The 18,800-nt window shown below is 43.9% G+C and overlaps 1 protein-coding gene across 3 annotated transcripts in view; it reads left to right on the plus strand.

Moving 5' to 3' along the window:
• The window catches only part of LOC124040056 (protein phosphatase 1B-like), a 29,232-nt gene extending 11,094 nt beyond the window's left edge, over positions 1 to 18,138 (plus strand). The window contains exons 2-8 of one of the 3 annotated variants that reach the window (XM_046356828.1): positions 1,087 to 1,581; positions 13,994 to 14,167; positions 14,288 to 14,461; positions 14,685 to 14,802; positions 15,033 to 15,144; positions 15,313 to 15,370; positions 17,636 to 18,138. In XM_046356828.1, coding sequence (XP_046212784.1) covers positions 1,099 to 1,581; positions 13,994 to 14,167; positions 14,288 to 14,461; positions 14,685 to 14,802; positions 15,033 to 15,144; positions 15,313 to 15,370; positions 17,636 to 17,659 — 1,143 coding nt within the window. In that variant the 5' untranslated portion in view covers positions 1,087 to 1,098 and the 3' untranslated portion in view covers positions 17,660 to 18,138. Of the gene's footprint in view, positions 1 to 1,086; positions 1,582 to 13,993; positions 14,168 to 14,287; positions 14,462 to 14,684; positions 14,803 to 15,032; positions 15,145 to 15,312; positions 15,371 to 15,895; positions 17,164 to 17,635 lie in introns of those variants that run through there. The other 2 variants (XM_046356826.1, XM_046356827.1) reach the window with 2 other exon arrangements.
• Positions 18,139 to 18,800: the final 662 nt, after the last annotated feature.

Raw genomic sequence — 18,800 nt, forward strand, 5'->3', positions numbered from 1 at the left:
TTTTCTGTTGGGTTTATTGGCAGTTGGCATCCAACTTTCTGATGCGTTGCCACCACCTACTGTACTAGAGTGCCACCACCTCCCACCTGTGTACAGGAGTCCTAGCATACAAATTGACCAATAGAAGTATAAAGAGGGGTTCCTGCAGATGCAGGAATGTCCACAAGCAGGAATGCTCCAAATTGTAGTCCTCAGTTGCATCTTTCTCAAGCAGATCATGCAAGCCCAGTAGTGTGTAATTTAGACCCACAGTTCGGGGTGTTCAAGGCGTGTGGGCATTCCTGCTAGCACCCAGTGTTCGCTAATGCCTGCCGAACACCTACCCTGGCCGTCGTTAACAGAACTGCGGGAAAACAGTGCCCGGCAGGCGGGGGGGCAAAGTGCACAGTCTACAAGTGTGCTAGCTAGCTACGTGTCTTGCCTGCTGTGTACCGGAGTTCTTGCACAGCGTGTCCACATGCCGCTCCAGAGCCAGTTCTCTTCTTCCTTTGCTTGTAGTTCAGGTTTTCACACTTTAATCACACTTTTGTTTAAAAAAAAAAACAAATGCATGTAAAAATACAAAATGTTATGGTTTATGCATTGCTGTAGACTTAAGAGCGGTCTTCTGATATGTTTTGAGGTCTCAACAATCAAACACATCTTTGGGGGGGGGGTGTAGTTGCCCTTTTATTAAATTGTGCACCTTCCAGGAGAATGTTGTTAGGCTAGATGTATTTTTGTACGATGTAGGCTACATGTAATGGCAGAATGCCCTGTGATTTGATACAAATTATCATGATATCATTCTGCCAGGGAGGGCCTACTTTGCAGTTGGTTTTTGGGAAAGCAATTAGAAATAGTTTTTCGATCAGCGCATGATAACCGAGTTGCGTATTACAGACCAAACTCAGACCAAACTTTTTGAATACCTTGTCTGCATACCCATTGTTGCATACCCAAATCGTGATGATAATAATAAAATAGGGAACCAAAAACTAACACGACCAGCTGAAAAACATTTCAGTGGCACCCTAGCCACCATTGGCCTATTGAAGTATGACTGCGTTGATAACGTAGCTTTATGTATGTTTTCTCTCCTGTCAGCAGTTTGTAGGTATGGGGGCTTTCCTGGACAAGCCTAAGACAGAGAAGCATACGGCCCATGGTGAGGGCAATGGGCTGCATTACGGCCTGAGCTCCATGCAGGGCTGGCGGGTGGAGATGGAGGATGCCCACACTGCCATGGTGGGCCTGCCCCACGGCCTCACCGACTGGTCCTTCTTCGCTGTCTACGACGGGCATGCCGGCTCCCGCGTTGCCAATTACTGCTCCGCCCACCTACTGGAGCACATCCTATCAGGGGGGGCGGAGTTCACCCCAGGGACGGGCTCAGTGGAGGGTGTAAAGGATGGGATCCGCACGGGCTTCCTGAAGATCGACGAATACATGCGCAGCTTCACGGACCTGCGACAAGGGCTGGACCGCAGCGGCTCCACGGCGGTGGGTGTGCTGCTAAGCCCTTTCCACCTCTACTTCATAAACTGTGGTGACTCCCGGGCCGTGCTGAGCCGAGATGGACGAGTTGGATTCTCTACACAGGTACAATATATTACACTAGATTAGGGATGCAAGCTATGATCCCTTTTTGATGTCAGTCAGTCTAGATGAAGGGGAGGAGACTGGTTAAAGAAGGATTTTTCAGCCTTGAGACAATTGAGACATGGATTGTGTATGTGTGCTATTGAGGGTGAATGGGTGAAACAAAAGATTTAAGTGCCTTTGAATGGGGTATGGTAGTAGGTGCCAGGCGCACCGGTTTGTGTCATCTTTTAACCAAAATATCACAGATTAGACAAACATTTTCACCTGCCCCTTTAAGTGTGGGAGGTTACCAAGGTTGCGCAACTCGTCATGTTTGTGCCTGTGAAATTGAGAATCTGACTAGCATCCGCATTGCTTCTCTTCCTTAGCAGTTGAAACTCAAATGTAGAAAGACAACCCAGCTTGTGAAACATCTATTTTTTTGTTTAAATAGCCAAGGAAGGACTAAGCCTCACTTCAGTAGACTTTAGTTTCAAGTAAATTAGACCAACTTTTATACCTGTTCATAGCGCTTTAAAAAAAGAAAACATTCGCCCACCTTCACATGCACACAGCCCCCATTCCGGCATTGTTGCATAAATCGTAGTTCTTTGATTTAGTGGGATTAATTTACTAGCTATGATGCTAAACAGCAGAAATCATTTTTTTAAAGCTAGTGCAGCATTTATTTGACTTTAAACGGGTTCATACTTTACTATTTTTATTCAGAAATGTGAGTGAAATGATCGTACTGTGGAGCCCTGACCACCCGCCAACGTGGATGGGGAAATAGACATCTTACCCGCCTGTGGCGGTGGGCGTTAGGCCCTAAAATTACGTTCAATGTTCTCTACCTATATATAGTATTCTAAATATCCCAATTCATGTTTAAGTTCAAAAGAATACAAGATCAAAATGGCTGACTTCATTCAAACAAATGGGGGTTCTCAACTTTAAAGACTAACATCTCTGGATCATCTTTTGCAGATAGAAACTTAAGGTATGATTTTGATATTGAGGTAAAAACGGCTGCATTGGACCTTTTTTTTAAAGAGTTTAATTGTAACGTGACTATCGTCTCACAGTGCCTTCAGAAAGTATTCATTCTCCTTTCTTATTCCAAATGTCACAGCTTGAATGAAACCACACAATACCCCATAATGACAAAGTGAAAACATGTTTGAATTTTTTGCAATTAAAAAAAAAAGAAATACAGAAATGATCGAATTTACTTAAGTATTCACACCCCTGAGTCAATACTTTTGTAGATGCGCCTTTGGTGGTGGGTAAGTCTCTAAGAGCTTTACACACCTGGGATTGTGCAACATTTGCACCATTTATTTATTTTTTATTTCTAAAAGCTCTGTCAAGTTGGTTGTTGATCATTGCTAGACAACCATTTAAGTCTTGCCATGTGATTTTGAATCAGCTTGAAATTCTAACCGTAACTCGGCCACTCAGGAACTTTCACGGTCTTCTTGGTAAGCAACTCCAGTGTATATTTGGTCTTGTGTTTTTAGGTTATTGTTGTGCAAAAAGGTGAATTCATCCCCCAGTGTCTGGTGGAAAGCAGACCAGGTTTTCCTCTGTTTTTGCCCGTGCTTAGCTCTTACATTTCTTGTTTATCCTGAAAAACTGCCTAGTCCTTAACAATTACAAGCAAACATTGGGTTGTTATTTTAACTTGAAGTGCACAAAGTCCTCTTCTCTGACAATTAATCCACAGATAAAAGGGTAAACCGAGTTTTTCTAGTAACCTCTCCTCCAGGATTCTTCTTTGGAGTTTATATGTCGGTTGGCAACCAACTTTAAGGTACATTACCACCACCAACTGGACTGGAGTATGGCCCTCAGTTCATCTTTCAATCACCCCTGTGGGAATACTCTCCTAAAAACCAATGAGCTGGGATAGGCGGGAATTGCAACGTGTCAAGCGTCACAAATAGAACCAAGTTCTATTTTAACGCTTGACTACACAGACACGCGTGAGCAGTGTGGGTGCAATGTTTGAATAACATGTATGCGTACATTTATTTTGCAGAGTATGCAACGCAACGCAAGCGGTGTGGTCAGCATGTTACTTTCGTGCATTGTTGCAAACAGGATGCATGTTTGAAATGTTTGTATTATCTACAGGCTTCCTTCTTTTCACTCTGCTAATTAGGTTAGTAATTGTGGACTGACTACAATGTTGTTGATCCTTCCTCAGTTTTCTCTTTATCATGATCACCATTGGCCTCATGGTGAAATCCTTGAGTGGTTTTCCTTCCTTTCTGACAACTCAGTTAGAATGTCCCCTGTATCATTCTACGACTGGGTGTATTGATACACCATCCAAAGTGTAATTAATAACTTCACCATGCTCAGAGGAATATTCTGTGTCTGCTGATCTAGCAATAGGTGCCCTTTGCGAGGCATTGGAAAACCTACCTGGTATTTGTTTGAAATTCACTGCTCGACAGAGGGACCTCAACAGATAAATGTGTGTGATAGGTACAGAGACGATGCAGTCGTGTTAAACACTATTATTAACCCCCTAGAGTCGATTGACGCACCGGTAGCGTCCCACCTCGCCAACAGCCAGTGAAAGTGCAGGGCGCCAAATTCAAAACAATAAAAATCTCATAATTACAATTCCTCAAACATACAAGTATTTTACACCATTTTAAAGATAAAATTCTCATTAATCCAGCCACAGTGTCTGACTTAAAAAATGCTTTACAGCGAAAGCACCACAAACGATTGTTAGGTCACCACCAACTCACAGAAAAATAGCCATTTTTCCAGCCAAAGAGAGGAGTCACAAAAAGCACAGAGGTAAATGAATCACTAAACTTTGATCTTCATCAGATGACACTCATAGGACTTCATGTTACACAATACATGTATGTTTTGTTCGATAAAGTGCATATTTATATCAAATCTCATTTTACATTGGCACGTTCCGTAGTTCTAAAACATACGTGATTGTGCAGCGAGCCACATCTATTTACAGAAATACTCATTATAAATGTTGATGAAAATACAACTGTTATACATGGAATTAGATACTTCTCCTTAATGCAACCGCTATGTCACATTTCAAAATAACTTTACGGGAAAAGCAAACCATGCAATAATCTGAGTACAGCGCTCAGACAACAAAGCCACCAAAAATATATCCGCCATATTGGGTGGTCGACATTAGTCAGAAATAGCATTATAAATCTTTGCTTACCTTTGATCTTCATCAGAATGCATTCCCAGGAATCCCAGGTTTTGTTCGATAATGTCCATCATTTATGTCCAAATATCTTCTTTTGTTAGGGCGTTTGGTAAACAAATCCAAAGCGCGTTCAGGTCCAGCCGAACATCGGACGTTACAGCCTGTAGAAACTTTTCAAACTAAGTATAGAATCAATCTTTAGGATGTTTTTATCATAAATCTTCAATAATGTTCCAACTGGAGAATTCCTGTCTGTAGAAAAGCAATGGAACGAGAGCTAACTCTCTCGTGACCGTGCCTCGGAGCCTGTGGCAATCTGCCAGACACCTGGCTCATTCCTCTCTCATTCGGTCCCACTTCACAGTAGAATCCTCAAAGTTCTAAAGACTGTTGACATCTAGTGGAAGCCTTAGGAAGTGCAACATAACCAATTTCCCACTATCTACAATAGGGGCTGAGTTTAAAAAAAAACTACAAGCCTCAGATTTCCCACATCCTGGTTAAATTTTTCTCAGATTTTCACCTGCCATATGAGTTCTGTTATACTCACAGACATCATTCAAACAGTTTTAGAAACTTCAGTGTTTTCTATCCAATACTACTAATAATATGCATATATTAGCATCTGGGACAGAGTAGCAGGCAGTTTACTCTGGGAATCTTATTCATCCAAGCCACTCCATACTGCCCCTCCGTCACCAAGAAGTTAAGCTAGAGATGAGTTTTGTTTTGCATTGAATGCATCTCTATCCACCTCATCTGCCACTGTCGCACTTCCGCATCTGCGGTGAAAGGTCTCATGGTGTGACAAACACCGCTCTAGCTCTGCTACATCTGAAAATCACTCTTGTAGCGAAATTGTTTGTAGCGTCCTAAGGGGGAGCCTCTCACAAACACGATGGTGTTCTCCGTTTTGCTCCACCACCCCCACAAGTGTCGTGACTCGTCTGAAGGTAACCGATACCGGTAACAAAACAAAAAAAGATAAATGTGTGTTAACAAAATGTATTTACATTTCCCAAGTTTTAAAAAGTTTAGGACAGACGAGTGTCTGTCCTAAATCTAGGTCTGTCCTAAATCTAGGAGATATTTAAAAATAAATAAAAACGTGGGAAATACAAATATATTACATTACATTACATTTCATTTAAGTCATTTAGCAGACGCTCTTATCCAGAGCGACTTACAAATTGGTGCATTCACCTTATGACATCCAGTGGGACAGTCACTTAACAATAGTGCATTACACATTTTGTTTTACCGGTATCGGTTACCTTCTAGCTTAAACCTAGTTTATGATTTATTTTTTGATAGTCCTTTTTGCTATTTATTAATTGTGTTGAGTTTCTATGGTCCAAAATCAATAATAATATAATAATAATAATATATGCCATTTAGCAGACGCTTTTATCCAAAGCGACTTACAGTCATGCGTGCATACATTCTACGTATGGGTGGTCCCGGGGATCGAACCCACTACCCTGGCGTTACAAGCGCCATGCTCTACCAATTGTTTTAGGTATAAAAAATATATATAAAGGGGTCCTAAACTTCAAAATCAAATAGCAAAATGATCCAGTGTGACCATCTTAAAACAATTCCATATGTCAGTTTAGCACACCTTCTCCCCAACGTCATAGACTCTAAAGAAATTATTAAACACCCAATGAGTCCATGCAACTTATTATATGACTAGTTAAGCACATTTTTACTCCTGAACTTATTTGGGCTTGCCATAAGAGGTTGAATACTTATTGACTCAAGACTTTTCAGCTTTTCATTTTTTATTAATTTGTCAAAAGAAATAAAAAAATCCACTTTGACGTTATAGGGTATTTTGTGTAGACCAGAGACGACAAATCTCAACTTAATACAACAACGTGGAAAAGTCGAGGGGTGTGAATACTTAGCGAAGCCACTGTAGTATTGAACATACAATTACTGTAATGAAGCAGTCAATGCAAAAAAATATTTTCAAACATTTGGCCAAAAGCAATTGCCTGGAAAAGACTGTTCTCAAAAGTGCACCTGATGTGAGCAGTTCATGTGACTGAGATTAAAATCTCAATGTAGAAAGAAATGTAGAAAGAGGTGAGCTCTAAAGATGCAACAATTAAGATGGGTAGTTAATGACTATATGCCTTTTAACTTCTGGAAGAGAATTTAAAACCAGTAGAACAAGAGATAGAGTGGGGCAAAAAAGTATTTAGTCAGCTACCATTGGTGCAAGTTCTCCCACTTAAAAAGATGAGGCCTGTAATTTTCATCATAGGTACACTTCAACTATGACAGACAAAATGAGGGGGAAAAATCCAGTAACTCACATTGTAGGAATTTTAATGAATTTATGTGTACATTATGGTGGAAAATAAGTATTTGGTCACCTACAAACAAGCAAGATTTCTGGCTCTCACAGACCTGTAACTTATTCTTTAATAAGAGGCTCCTCTGTCCTCCACTAGTTACCTGTATTAATGGAACCTGTTTGAACTTATCAGTATAAATGACACCTGTCCACAACCTCAAACAGTCACACTCCAAACTCCACTATGGCCAAGACCAAAGAGCTGTCAAAGGACACCAGAAACAAAATTGTAGACCTGCACCAGGCTGGGAAGACTGAATCTGCAATAGGTAACCAGCTTGGTTTGAAGAAATCAACTGTGGGAGCAATTATTAGGAAATGGAAGACATATAAGACCACTGATAATCTCCCTCGATCTGGGGCTCCATGGAAGATCTCACCCTGTGGGGTCAAAATGATCACAAGAACTGTGAGCAAAAATCCCAGAACCATACGGGGGGACCTAGTGAATGACCTGCAGGGAGCTGGGACCAAAGTAACAAAGCCTACCATCAGTAACACACTACGCCGCCAGGGACTCAAATCCTGCAGTGCCAGACGTGTCCCCCTGCTTAAGCCAGTACATGTCCAGGCCCGTCTGAAGTTTGCTAGAGAGCATTTGGATGATCCAGAAGAAGATTGGGAGAATGTCATATGGTCAGATGAAACCAAAATATAACTTTTTGGTAGAAACTCAACTCGTCGTGTTTGGAGGACAAAGAATGCTGAGTTGCATCCAAAGAACACCATACCTACTGTGAAGCATGGGGGTGGAAACATCATGCTTTGGGGTTGTTTTTCTGCAAAGGGACCAGGACGACTGATCCGTGTAAAGGAAAGAATGAATGGGGCCATGTATCGTGAGACTTTGAGTGAAAACCTCCTTCCATCAGCAAGGGCATTGAAGCATGACAATGATCCCAAACACACTGCCCGGGCAACGAAGGAGTGGCTTCGTAAGAAGCATTTCAAGGTCCTGGAGTGGCCTAGCCAGTCTCCAGATCTCAACCCCATAGAAAATATTTGGAGGGAGTTGAAAGTCTGTGTTGCCCAGCAACAGCCCCAAGACATCACTGCTCTATAGGAGATCTGCATGGAGGAATGGGCCAAAATACCAGCAACCGTGTGTGAAAACTTTGATGACCTACAGAAAACGTTTGACCTCTGTCATTGCCAACAAAGGGTATATAACAAAGTATTGAGAAACTTTTGTTATTGACCAAATACTTATTTTCCACCATAATTTGCAAATAAATAAATAAAAAATCCTAAAATGTGATTTCCTGGATTTTTTTTCTTCTCATTTTCTCTGTCACAGTTGAAGTGTACCTATGATGAAAATTACAGGCCTCATCTTTTTAAGTGGGAGAACTTGCACAATTGGTGGCTGACTAAATACTTTATTATGTATTAGGAATAAAATAAAATATTTACATAAGTATTTAGACCCCTTACTCAGTACTTTGTTTACGCTACAAGCCTGGCACACCTGTAATTGGGGAGTTTCTATCATTCTCTTCAGATCCTCTCAAGCTCTGTCAGGTTGGATGGGGAATGTTGCTCCACAGCTATTTTCACATCTCCCCAGAGATGTTAGATCGGGTTCAAGTCTTGGCCCTGGCTGGACCACTCAAGGATATTCAGACACTTGTCCCGAAGTCACTACTGCATTGCCTTTGCTATGTGCTTAGGGTCATTGTCCTGTTGGAAGGGGAACCTTCGCTGCAGTCTCAGGTCTTGCACTCTCCGGAGCATGTTTTCATCAAGGATCGCACTGTTCTCCGTTCATCTTTCCCTCGATCCTGTCTCCCAGTCCCTGCCGCTGAAAAACATCCTGACAGCAAGATTCTGCCACCACCATGCTTAACCATAGGGATGGTACCAGTTGTGACGCTTGGCATCCAGGCCAAAGAGTTATATTTATATCTTGGTTTCATCAGACCAGAAAATCTTATTTCTCATGGTCTGAGAGTCCTTCAGGTGCCTTTTGGTGGAGTGCTGCAGAGATGGTTGACCTTCTGGACGGCTCTCCCATTTCCACAGAGGAACTCTGGAGCTCTGTCAGAGTGACTATCGGGTTCTTGGTCACCTCCCTGACCAAAGCCCTTCTCCCCCTGGCGGCCAGCTCTAGGAAGAGTGTTGGTGGTTCCAAACTTCTAACATTTAAGAATGATGGAGGCCACTGTGTTCTTGGGGACCTTTTAATGCTGCATAAATGTTTTTGTACCCTTTCCAAGATCTGTGCCTCGACACAATACTGTCTCGGAGCTCTACGGACAATTCCTTTGAACTCATGGCTTAGTTTTTGCTCTGACATGCACTGTCAACTGAGGGACCTTTATGTGCCTTTCCAAGGTGTGCCTTTCCAAATCATGTCCAATCAATTGAATTTACCACAGGTGGACTCCAACCAAGTTGTAGAAACTTCAAGGATGATCAATGGAAACAGGATGCACCTGAGCTCAATTTTGAGTCTCATGGCAAAGGGTCTGAATACTGATGTAAATAAGCTATGTGTTTTTTTTGTTTTTTTAAGATGTTAAAAAAAAATTGAAAACTTTTTTTCGCTTTGTGACTGGGGTATTTTGTGGAAATGAGTGAAAAATGTATTTAATCCATTTTAGAATAAGGCTGTAAGGTAACAAAATGTAGAAAAAGTCTAGGTCTGAATACTTTCCGACGGCACTGTATTGTACATGCAAACTGCCTCCAGCGCATATTGAAAGGTAGTGGGTGGCTCACTGATCCTACCGTATCACGCAGTGCGCACTCAAATGGCGAGTTGAGGGTGTTTCCAACGGTCTTTTTAACCAAGGGCTACTCCGCTTGTAAAAAAGTGCAGTTGCTTTAATATAAGGAGGGAAGAAAAATGTGTAGCAATAAAAAGCTGTTTTAATAGGCTGGTGGCCAACGTCGTTTTCACTCAAATTGCATTTAGAATTGTTGTGCGACGACTGGGTTTATGCGATTACATGTTTCACTTCAAGCTGCAACCAGCTGGAGGAGGAGCTTGCACAACAGGTTGCTTGTGCGATAAATACGATGCATTATTTCGTAAATGCACACTGGACAATTTCATTCCACTAAATTATGCAAATTAGCCTATAGACCAATCGGTCAACTGTGTTTTCGGCAGCTAACCGCTTTTAACGGTTATCATCTCTACACTGGTACAATATGCAGTGCCTTGCAGAAGTATTTGTCAAGGCACTTTTATCACATTTTATTGTGTTAAAGTGGGATGACAATGTACACGTGGTATCCAATTGTTTTAGTAGCTACGATCTTGTCTCATCGCTACAACTCCCGTACGGGCTCGGGAGAGACTAAGGTTGAAAGTCATGCGTCCTCCGATACACAACCCAACCAAGCCGCACTGCTGTGTAACACAGCGCGCAACCAACCCGGAAGCCAGCTGCACCAATGTGTCGGAGGAAACACCATGCACCTGGCAACCTTGGTTAGCGCGCACTGCGCTGGCCCGCCACAGGAGTCGCTGGTGCGCAATGAGACAAGGACATCCCTACCGGCCAACCCCTCCTTAACCCGGGCGACGCTAGGCAATTGTGCGTCGCCCCACGAACCTCCCGGTCGCGGCCTGTTACGACAGAGCCTGGGTGCGAACCCAGAGTCTCTGATGGCAGCGCCCTTAACCACTGCGCCACCCGGGAGGTCCCCACAAAATACTCTTGTCCAAGTGGAATGTTTGTTTCATTTTTTTTTTTGATGAATTAAACATTTCAATAACTAAAATAGTTGTTGCATAAGTATTCAGCCCCTTTGTTTAGGCAAAACTAAATTAGTTCGGAAGTCAAATGACCAAATCACACAAGTTACGTGTACTCTGGCAAATAATAGGGTTTGACATGATTTAATGACTAACCCTTACTCTGTCCCCCATACATAAAACACCTGTAAGATCATCTACAAGACCAGGGAGCTTTTCAAAGGCCTCATAAAGGGCAGTGACTGGTCACAATAACAAATCTGACATTGAATATCTCCTTAACTTCTTGCGTCGAGCCATCCCGGATCCGGTATCGTGACTACAGCCTCAAGCTATTACCATAACGCAACGTTAACTATTCATGAAAATCGCAAATGAAATTAAATTAATCTATTTGCTCTCAAGCTTAGCCTTCTGTTAACAACCCTGTCATCTCAGATCTTCAAAATATGCTTCTCAACCATTGCAAAACAAGCATTTGTGTAACAGTATTGATAGCTAACGTAGCATTTAGCGTTAGCATTCAGCAGGCAACATTTTCACAAAAAAACAAAAAAGCATTCAAATAAAATAATTTACCTTTGAAGAACTTCGGATGTTTTCAATGAGGAGACTCTCAGATGGCAAATGTTCAGTTTTTCCTGAAAGATTATTTGTTTAGGACAAATCGCTCCGTTTTCTGCATCGCGTTTAGCTACGAAAAAAACCTGTATCCAGGATTGTGTAAATCTATCTGCAAGCTCATTAGCATAACACAACGTTAACTATTCATGAAAATCGCAAATGAAATGAAATTAATCTATTTGCTCTCAAGCTTAGCCTTTTGTTAACAACACTGTCATCTCAGATTTTCAAAATATGCTTTTGAACCATAGCTTAACAAGCATTTGTGTAACAGTATTGATAGCCTAGCATAGGATTATGCCTCTCTTTCAGCATGCAACATTTTCACAAAAACCAGAAAAGAATTAAAATAAAATCCTTTACCTTTGAAGAACTTCAGATGTTTTCAATGAGGAGACTCTCAGTTAGATAGCAAATGTTCCGTTTTTACAAAAATTATGATTTGTGTCGACTAATCGCTCCGTTTTGTTCATCACGTTTGGGTAAGGAAAAAAAAAAATATTAAGTCATTAAAACGCAAACTTTTTTCCAAATTAACTCCATAATATCGACAGAAACATGGCAAACCGATGTTTAGAATCAATCCTCAAGGTGTTTTTCACATATCTATTGACGATAAAATCCATCGTGGCAGTTGACTTTCTCTTCTGAAGAAATGGAACGCGCATGGACCTACAGATTACGCAATAATTTTGACACAGGACACCGGGCGGGACACCAGGTAAATGTAGTCTCTTATGGCCAATCTTCCAATGATATGCCTACAAACACGTCACAATGCTGCAGACACTTTGGGGAAAGGACAAAGGGCAGGCTCATTCCTGGCGCATTCACAGCCATATAAGGAGACATTGGAACACAGCGCCTTCAGAATCTGGGGCATTTCCTGTATGAAACTTCATCTTTGTTTCGCCTGTAGCATTAGTTCTGGGGCACTCACAGATAATATCTTTGCAGTTTTGGAAACGTCAGAGTTTTGTCTTTCCAAGGCTGTCAATTCCATGCATAGTCGAGCATCTTTTCGTGACAAAATATTGCGCTTAACACGGGCACGTCTTTTTATCCAATAATGACATAGCGCCCCCATAGGTTGAAGAGGTTAAGCATGGTCTAGTTTATAATGATGCTGAGGATTATGTGTTAAACCACCCAGACACCTCGGATACAGTCATCCTTCTGAACTGTGCTTTAGGACAGGAATGAAACTGCTCGGGGATGTCACCATGGGGGCAATTGGTGATTTTAAAATGGCTACAAAGTTCAATGGCTGAGATGGGAGAGGATGAATTAACATTATAGTGACTCCACATTAATGACCAAGTGAAAAGATTCCAAAACATGCATCTTGTATTTAACTTTTTTTTTTTTTAAATTTAACTAGGCAAGTCAGTTAAGAACAAATTCTAATTTACAATGACTGCTTTCTGGGGAACAATGGGTTAACTTCCTTGTTCAGGGGCAGAACGACAGATTTTTACCTTGTCAGCTCTGGGATTCGTTGCAGCAACTGTTCGGTTACTGACCCAGCGCTCTAACCACTAGGCTACCTGCTGCCCCTACACTCTAACCACTAGGCTACCTGCTGCCCCTACACTCTAACCACTAGGCTACCCGCCGCCCCTACACTCTAACCACTAGGCTACCTGCCACCCCTACACTCTAACCTCTAGGCTACCTGCCGCCCCTACACTCTAACCACTAGGCTACCTGCCACCACTAGGCTACCTCCCGCCCCTACACTCTAACCACTAGGGTACCTGCCGCCCCGTATGGAACAAGGCACTAAAGTAATAATGCAACTAAACATGGCAAAGGAATAAACTTTTTGGCCTAAATGCAAAGCCCTATGTTTGGGTCAAATCCAACACAACACATTACTAAGCAACTGCCTCCTTATTTTCAAGCATGATGGTGGCTGCATCATGGTATCGGTATGCTTGACATCGGTACCTGGCTAGCTCAGTCGGTAGAGCATGAGACTCTTAATCTCAGGGTCGTGGGTTTGAGCCCCACGTTGGGTGGATGTCATAAGGTGAATGCACCAATTTGTAAGTCGCTCTGGATAAGAGCGTCTGCTAAATGACTTAAATGTAAATGTGAAATGTAAATACTGGGGAGTTTTTCAGGAAAGAAAGAAAGAATTGGGATAGGGCTAAGCACAGGCAAACTCCTAGAGCATAACCTGCTTCCGTCTGCTTTACACCAAATACTGGGAGAGGAATTCATCTTTCAGCAAGACTCAAATGACTGTCTAGCCATGATCCCCAACATCTTGACAGAGTTTGAAGACCCACAGCTGTAATTGCTGCCCACAGTGTTTCTAACATGTATGAACTCAGGGAGCTGAATACTTATACAATATACTGAGTGAGAGGGAGGGAGTGATGGGGAGAGACGGCAGGGGATCAGTTTGAGCCTGGCAAGACGCATGATCGCTGACCCTGATCATGTAATGAGTAGTTATTTAGAATGCAAGGTCATGTTGTAGATCAGCAGCCTCTTATCTCAAATGCTTTCTTTCTCACTGCAGGACCACAAGCCGTGCAACCCCAGAGAGAAGGAGCGTATCCAGAACGCAGGGGGGTCAGTGATGATCCAGAGGGTCAACGGTTCCCTGGCCGTGTCCAGAGCCCTGGGGGACTATGACTACAAGTGTGTGGATGGGAAGGGTCCCACAGAACAACTGGTCAGCCCAGAGCCAGAGGTGTGTGTGTGTGTTTTAAAATGCCTTCATTACTGTGCACAGCTTGTAGTAAACTCAAGGTCTTTCTCCTACTTGAGGTGTGTGTGATCTCTCCAGCTGAGATGTGTGTTCCTCCCACAGGTGTGTGTGTTGGAGCGTGCTGCGGAGGGGGATGAGTTTGTGGTGCTTGCGTGCGACGGGATCTGGGACGTGATGTCCAACGAGGAGCTGTGCGAGTTCGTCAGGTCCCGGCTACAAGTGTTTGACGACCTGGAAAGAGTCTGCACTGCTGTGGTGGACACCTGTCTGCACAAGGTACATACACACTCTAACTCACCCACACTCTAACTCACCCACACTCTAACTCACCCACACTCTAACTCACCCACACTCTAACTCACCCACACTCTAACTCACCCACACTCTAACTCACCCACACTCTAACTCACCCACACTCTAACTCACCCACACTCTAACTCACCCACACTCTAACTCACCCACACTCTAAGCCCCGGTCTCTGTATGTGTGTTTCTCCAGGGCAGCAGAGATAACATGAGTGTGGTGTTGGTGACTTTACCGGGAGCTCCCAAGGTGTCTGAGGAAGCCCTGAAGAGAGAGGAGGACCTGGACAAATACCTGGAGACACGTGTAGAGGGTGAGAACACGCACATACACCCCCATCCTTTCTAAGAGCTTAGACACACAGGGACGAACGGCAAATAGCAGCGAGAAGCTGTCGCCGCGGTGTGTAATAGTGACCACCTGCTGGGTGTCGACGAGCAGAGGCTCTTTCAACGTGGACATGGCGGCCAATATTCTGGTCAGAGGCAACTGTCCGTCTTTTATTCTGTTGCGTTTCCAGTCTAACCCTGTGTCTGTCTCTAGATTTGCTGGGTAGCTGTGGAGAGGAGGGGGTTCCTGACCTGGTGTCTGTTCTGAGGAACATCGCCTCTGAGAACATCCCCAACCTTCCACCTGGAGGAGGCCTGGCCTGCAAGTAAATACTACACACACTGAAGACAACTGCTTTATTGTCCATGTCTCTCCCTTCTTTCTTCATGAAAGTATGAGAGACTGTCACGATTTATTGATCCAAGTTCTCAATAATGCTTCACACAAGTTCACAAATAAGAATGTCTAATTGTGTGTGTGTGTGTGGGGTCAGGCGCAGTGTGATCGAGGCGGTGTACAGCAGGCTGAACCCACAAAGAGAAGAGGAAGGGGTGAGTAACTCTCCTTTGACCGCTCACCCCTGACCTCCCACTTCCACAATGACCCCACTCCAGCCCAGTCACAACAGCACCACTCTTCTGGCGTGTGAATGGGCTTCGAGGACCGTCAAAATACCAAACATGATCAAAATTGAATATTTCATCTAGAATCAAGACTTGGTTTCACATCACATGAATACTGCTCCCTGATGTTCCTTCCTACCGTGTCCCAACCTTTTATCACACAAAAGTCCTGGACGTCTTTTGAACATGAACTATTTTGCCTAGTCTAGTCTGTGTTTGTGTTGTGTTTGGGGTGTTGGGAGTTGTAGTGGGGAACGGGAAGGCATTGTTGTATTCTCCTCTCCCTCACTGGACAAAGACAATGTCACTACGGGTAGCTGGCCACAGGGGTAGGGGTAGTATGGTGTGAGACAGTGTGTGTGCCTGTGTGTGCGTGTTTGACGCTGGTGTGTGTCTGACACTAGCTTGTGTGTGTGTGTGTGTGTGTGTGTGGCGTGGTGTTGCCCCGGCCAGGCCTGTGTTGGAGGTGGAGGAGAGGAGGAGAGTGAGGAGGGAGGAGGCAGCAGTACGGCGACCAACCTCTTGGAGGCGCTGCGTCAGTTCCGCCTGCACCACCGGGGGCAGTATCGCTCGGTGCTGGAGGAAGCCCTGGCAGTCTACCGTCTGCCTGGGGAGAATACAGCCGACATGGAAGAGGAATCCTCCTCTTTTACCGCTGACGACCTCCCTGACTCCCCCCGGCCCTCACCCCCCTCTCCCCCTCCCTCACCTGTCGTCATCGAGACGCCCTCATCCCCGGAGACAGAGAAAAGCAAAGACACGCCCTCTCCAGACATCGACCAACAACCACCTCCGGCTGCAGACATCGACCAATCAGAACCTCCAGCGGTAGACACTGACCAACCTGAACCTCCGGCGGCAGACCTCGTCCCACTATATCCTCCAGCTGCTGAGCTTCGCCAACCAGATCCTCCCCCCTCCTAATTCACCTCTGATCTCTGTGGTTGACCCCCCCCCAAAAAAAATCTAGTCTAGTCCATGCGTGCTCTCACAGCGTCTAGTCCATCCGTGCTCTCACAAACGCCATAATGGGTAGATATAAAGATGAGTGGTCTAAGTCAATGGACCGATCATGTCTGGACCTCTACCTGACAGAGAGAGAAGACCGACTGGACTGTCCATATAAAAACACAAGTTCCCATAAACCACCTATACCTGATCTCACAGTACCCACACACAACACACTCACTCTCTGTGTGTCTCTGTGTCTCTGTGTGTGTCTGTGTGTCTCTGTTTACCTGTCTCTGTCTCTCTGCGTCTGCCTGCGTGTCTCTCTGTCTGTCCGAGAGAGAGAGACGGGTCTTAGCAGCCAGCTGAGGTGTGTGTGTGTGTGTGTGTTTGTTTGGTAGAATTTGTTAAGGTGTGTGTCCACTACAGTACTGTAACTACTTCAAAATTCTGGAACAGTATACAAAGTTCTAAAATGTTCAAAATACCAAAGTAAAAAAGGTGTGTGTGTCATTGTATTTCTAAAGACTGAGTTGTATTTCTCTCTGATGAATGGTGGCACTTACTGTATGCAACAAGACACAAGTGTGTGTGTGTGTGTGTGTGTGTGTGTGTGTGTGTGTGTGTGTGTGTGTGTGTGTGTGTGTGTGTGTGTGTGTGTGTGTGTGTGTGTGTGTGTGTGTGTGTGTGTGTGTGTGTGTGTCTGGGCTGAATCTGTTCCATACAGCAATATGTGAATGAATAAAATAATCAATAAAAGTGATTTGAATTAATAATAATACTAAGATCTGTCCATCTGATTTGGTTTGTCTCTTGACTGTCAGATTTGGTCAGTGTCTCACTGTTATGGTATATGATCACTTTTTCCTGTGAACATTCCATTGTGGGTCTGAAATTGCTCTTCGTGTCCTGAATAGTGCACAGTGATTTCCTGCTACATGGCACCATGGCATTTATAGCATCATCTACAAATGTTTAATTCTTGGCGACAAAAAAAGCCTATTACATAGGCTGTAGCCTAGTATAAGAATTGGGACACAGCCTGTCTTTCAGTAGGCCACCAACAGGTGAGTCCAAGATCGGCTCATCCCACAGATTGACCCACATACCAACCCCTCACATTCTCAGCCCCCGGTCCACTTGCACACCTGCTTCTCAACATTAATACGTTAATAACATCAGTTTTATATTGTATGCACTATGGCGCCTCATAAACATTTCTCTCTCTCGTTCTCTCTATCTCAGTGTGATCTGGAGGACCCCTGGTAGTCGTGGTAACTGCGACCCGGTCTCCTCCTGTGATTGGTCTAGCCACCCAGAGGGAGAATTGCCTCCTCCACGTGCCCAGTGGACAACGTGTGTGTGTGTGTGTGTGCGTGTGAGGATGAACACACCCACACACACACTCTGCTTTTCCTTGGGAGGAGTGTGTCTTTGGAGGTGTTGCGGTTGTTGTAAGGACTGATGAAGCGTCTGGATGGTAGACGTTTTTACCATCCAGGTTTTCTGGTGTTACATTTTTTTGTTGTTGTTGACATTGATCACCTGACTACATGGACATGACCTGGGGTGGATTTATGTGTTTGTGTGTGTGTGAGAGAGACAGGAAATTTGGAGGTGGGGATTGGGACCCAGACTGGTTCAATCTGGTACTTGTCTTGGACTCTGTGCTGCCTGAACCCCAACTGCCCGAACACATATATACACACACACACACACACACACACACACACACACACACACACACACACACACACACACACACACACACACACACACACACACACACACACACACACACACACACACACACACACACACACACACACACACACACACTAAAACCTGACACACCAAGCCCTGCAAATGTACAGTGGGGGGAACAAGTATTTCATACACTGCCGATTTTGCAGGTTTTCCTACTTACAATGCATATAGAGGTCTGTAATTTTTATCATAGGTACACTTCAACTGTGAGAGACTGAATCTAAAACAAAAATCCAGAAAGTCACATTGTATGCTTTTTAAGTAATTAATTAGCATTTTATTGCATGAAGTAAGTATTTGATACATCAGAAAAGCAGAACTTAATGTTTGGTACAGAAACCTTTGTTTGCAATTACAGAGATCATACGTTTCCTGTAGTTCTTGACCAGGTTTGCACACACTGCAGCAGGGATTTTGGCCCACTCCTCATAGAGACCTTCTCCAGATCCTTCAGGTTTCGGGGCTGTTGATAAGCAATACGGACTTTCAGCTCCCTCCAAAGATGTTCTATTGGGTTTAGGTCTGGAGACTGGCTAATCCACTCCAGGACCTTGAGATGCTTCTTACGGAGCCACTCCTTAGTTGCCCTGGCTGTGTGTTTCGGGTCGTTGTCATGCTGGAAGACCCATCTTCAATGCTCTTA

The sequence above is a fragment of the Oncorhynchus gorbuscha genome, linkage group LG07, assembly GCF_021184085.1.
Source record: "Oncorhynchus gorbuscha isolate QuinsamMale2020 ecotype Even-year linkage group LG07, OgorEven_v1.0, whole genome shotgun sequence".
NCBI lineage: Eukaryota > Metazoa > Chordata > Actinopteri > Salmoniformes > Salmonidae > Oncorhynchus > Oncorhynchus gorbuscha.